The sequence below is a fragment of the Elephantulus edwardii genome, unplaced genomic scaffold (assembly GCF_000299155.1).
Source record: "Elephantulus edwardii isolate Elephantulus edwardi_28Jun2011 unplaced genomic scaffold, EleEdw1.0 scaffold00306, whole genome shotgun sequence".
Lineage (NCBI taxonomy): Eukaryota > Metazoa > Chordata > Mammalia > Macroscelidea > Macroscelididae > Elephantulus > Elephantulus edwardii.
In genome coordinates, this window is record NW_006400056.1 from 1,342,215 (window position 1) to 1,346,059 (window position 3,845).

At 38.0% G+C, this 3,845-nt stretch overlaps 1 protein-coding gene across 1 annotated transcript in view; it reads right to left on the minus strand.

Annotated features, from left to right (window-relative positions):
* Positions 1-1,482: 1,482 nt before the first annotated feature.
* Positions 1,483-3,845, minus strand: part of MBD4 (methyl-CpG binding domain protein 4) — a 7,542-nt gene continuing 5,179 nt past the window's right edge. The window contains exons 4-7 of the mRNA XM_006901049.1: positions 3,735-3,837; positions 2,888-3,037; positions 2,376-2,479; positions 1,483-1,560 (exon numbers count right to left, since the gene is read on the minus strand). Of these exons, the coding sequence (XP_006901111.1) occupies positions 1,483-1,560; positions 2,376-2,479; positions 2,888-3,037; positions 3,735-3,837 (435 nt within the window). The remainder of the gene's footprint in view (positions 1,561-2,375; positions 2,480-2,887; positions 3,038-3,734; positions 3,838-3,845) is intronic.

The window sequence follows — 3,845 nt, forward strand, 5'->3', positions numbered from 1 at the left end:
TGGCAAGCAGGCAGCATTAGCTGGGCAATATACAAGGTTTAAAATACAAGGTTGCCTACACATATTAAGGTATGCTCAGTCTTAAACAGGGAGCTCTGTGGTGTAGTCCCTATCAAATTTTGGTGCTAATTCAAAGACTGTACATCTTCAGTGATTCAAATCCCTCAGTGGTTCTGAGGGACAAAGATGGGCAGTCTTCTCTCACTACAATTTACAGCCTCAGAAACCAAATGGAAGGTGTTCTGAATTGAGCAATCTGGAAGAGACTGATGCTTAAGTTAATATACTAACATAGTGAGCTTCTTTTCATTCACAAAATCTCAGCTCAAGAGCTATCTTCTTAGAGCTGTACTACTTGAACACATTATTTGAGTTGGGTTTCTCCCATGACTTAATACATCATCACATATTTTAATAATCACATTTATTATTTTAAGTCTTTAGAATAATCTATTTTGAGCCAGGTGCTAGTATTTTCTTTTTATCTTTCACAAGATGAAAATAAGACACTTGATACCTCTCACCAAGTTTCATATATGTCAGTGTTTCTAAGCAGGGTACTGTAGTAACTGGCTGAATTCTTGTTACTTTATAGAAAATGATGCCAGACAAATTGTTGCCTACAAAAACCATAAGAAGGTATGGTGGTGCAGTGACTACTGGATTTTGCCAGCATCGAGCTGTCAGGACCAAGTTATTCCACAAGAACCTTACTTTTCTTTAGGGAGCTGGCTTTTAAAAAAAGTATTTTATTAATTAACTACCTAATATACCCAATAGGGAGTTCTGGTGGGCTTATTAGTGAGCAGCTCTGCTGCTTCAAGGGATGGCCTATCTTCTTCCTGCTATTTGGACCTCAGTGACTGGGGTAATAAGGGCTAGATGTGTCAGAGACAGTAAGACTGACATAGGACAAAACAGGGTTTAGGGCTATTGTACACAGGGTCACTGTGAGTCATAAGCAGCTTGACAGCACAATAACAACAACAAACCCACTGCAGAGTCAGCTGAGTTGGTTCTGACTCAATAGCACATAACAACAGTAACATACCCTGTAATACTTTTACAGGTATCGCTGCAAACTCTGACTGCACCTTCATCTATGAATTGTGTAATATTCTAAAGAAAGAAAAGAGGATCCTTTCTCTAACAGGGTTAACAGATTTGCTTTTCATTACCAACAGTTCAGAAAAGATTTTTCACCTTCACACCACAGTTCATTATTGGAAAAGAAGTTATATACATTTTTAGGACTGTTATCAAATAGTATTTATTTTAAAAAGAAAAAAAAATTCCAAAGCATGATCCATTCCATTCAGTGGCAAAGACTGACAGGTGGCACACACTAAGAGAATACGAATCGGTTTTCACTGGCTGACTAATAAGTCTCTATGCCTGGAAAGGTGGCTGGCTATGCGTGATTTCTGAGGAATCGGGGTTAAAAAGCAATGCAAAAAATGAGTTTAAAAACTTGAAAGAGTTTTAAGATAGACTTAGGTTTTCATGATTTTCCCAAAGCCAGTCATGGTATTTATTTAATTTATGGTCTTCAGGGTGCACCTGGAAGAAATACAATAATGAGGTTAGGAGATGGAGGTATTATGGAAGCAGGTAAAAAATCTTTTGTTGTTTAAGTTGGCCTTTTATAGCTACAGGGCAGAAAAATAGATCTCACAATAATATACTAAAAAATGGTAACTTTTATGCCTTAAACTAATATAATTCTTTATAGTTTACAAAGCACTTCTGAATTTAGTGCTGATTCTCTTATGAAGTCAGGGCATGGAGCAGGGTGGTGATGGTATGACAGAACTATTAATACCTTATTTTTCAGAAGGAGGTTTAGACCCTGCGAAGTTACCAGGATTGTTCAGGTTAAAGTGGAGGTATGGAGACGGTTACAAGAGCCTTCCGTTAGACTTGATCAGACCTACTGCTGAAGGTTTTATGTTGAGTCAGAAGGCCGTGGATCAGGTCAACCAGCAGCAATGTGAGTTGTCAGATCCCAAAATGCTGGTGGGCTGGCACATTCAATGGAATGGGTAGTTGAAGTAGGCCCCAACAGTACACATTTTAAGCCCAAAAATGCTTGCTTTCCTGTCGTGGTAACTTTCAAATGCTAGTATAACAGTGACAGGAAGAAAACTAGTCCAGGGCTTAGAAACAGTTTATGAATCAAGAAAGGAACTGGAAGCAAAGTGATCAAACTACTGCAGGTCAATCAGAGGGTATATGAAGGGATTTGCAAGAGTCTATGGCTCTCTTCCTGCTTCCAATAATCCCACACCACTTGTTGCTTCTAAAGCTGGGAAGAAAACTGGTTTTAACTTGTCTAATACACTGGATATACGATGGCCGACGACAGTAAGCCTCACCTGTTTCCACTCATCGACGCAAAAAATCCGGTAAGAGTCATTGCCGTATTTCCCAATCCCATGAAGTTCAATTGGATACTTCCACTGCTTTGTCAGATACTCATCTGAAGAATAAAATACCCCAGATTCTGTCAGCCTCTAAAAACACATTTTCCTTACATGTGTGATGATGGAGAACAGATTAGTGAGAGCAGAAGAAACAATGAAAATACAAAAATCTTTCCTAACAGCCCCAGAGTAACTGCTCTTCTGAAATCTGCAGCATCTTTATCTAAACAGCTCACTAGCCATTAATTTGAGCTGTGTTAACTAACTAGAGGTAATATTCTTGAGGGGAAGGACTGAGAGTGATGAACAAATATTTATTGTTAGGCTCAGTTGGATGCTGTGATCTAGACTGTTTTTAAATGCATTTGGTGCTTGATGGAATGACTTCTCTTAATATAGTCAAAGGAGGACATTCTTAAAAGGGCACAGTTGAATGTTTTCTCTTTAGGGAATACGGGATGTACCTGAGAACTTGACAATGGTCTTTGCGCGAAGATCATAGAGACCAAGAGGCTTAAGCAGTTCTGACACATCTCTCCAGTCTGCACTTCTTGCTACTTCAGCTGAAGGGTACTTCTCCAAAAACTCCCAAAGCACAGGTATTGCCATTTTGCCTAGGAAGTAAAAATAACCATATAATTGAAGTCTACAGATGGGCTGACCGCAGATTTAGGCACTTCCTCAGCTAGAAATACCATATAGTTTTGTTTTGTTCTTCTCTGTCTTCCTCTGCCCAAACCACCAACAAAAGTTATTACCTGAATTAGCAGCTACCTTGAGGGGAAAAATATACCAAAACACTAACTCATTTGGTTAACAGTCCAAAATAATGTTGACATTTGACCTTATATGATACCAATTTTTAAAGAATTAGCTAATCAGTTAGCTAGTATAAAAACACAGAAAGCACAAGGTGTCAATGATATTAAAGAAAATATTCAATTCAAAGTGAATTTACATGCACCAGAGAATAGAAGAATGCTAAATAACAGATTTTCACTAATGACCAAAATTAATTTAGAAGTAGAAAAATAAAAAGAACCTGATCATCATTGTCAAAGAGGATCACTGATGTCATTGAGCCTATTTTCCCATAGAGCCTTGAGGAACAAAAGGGGAATCCAAAGCCATGCAATTAAAAACTGAACCTGAAGTGCAGCAATGAATGAATGAAAATCCAAAATCTCTGTAAATGCTCATTAAAATTCTTTTTAAAAAAACCCAAAAAACCTGAACCTGAATGATGTACCCTAATCAATTAAGATTTTTAAACAGTCTCTACTAAGCCAACGATGGAAAAAATTCACAAACCTGAGGTCCGATTAAGAAATATAGTAGCGATGAGGAGCTTCCATGGATCATGAAAAAGGGTTTCCTGAACAAGATTAAAAGGTGACCGAGGAGGGGTCCACTTCTTAAAAG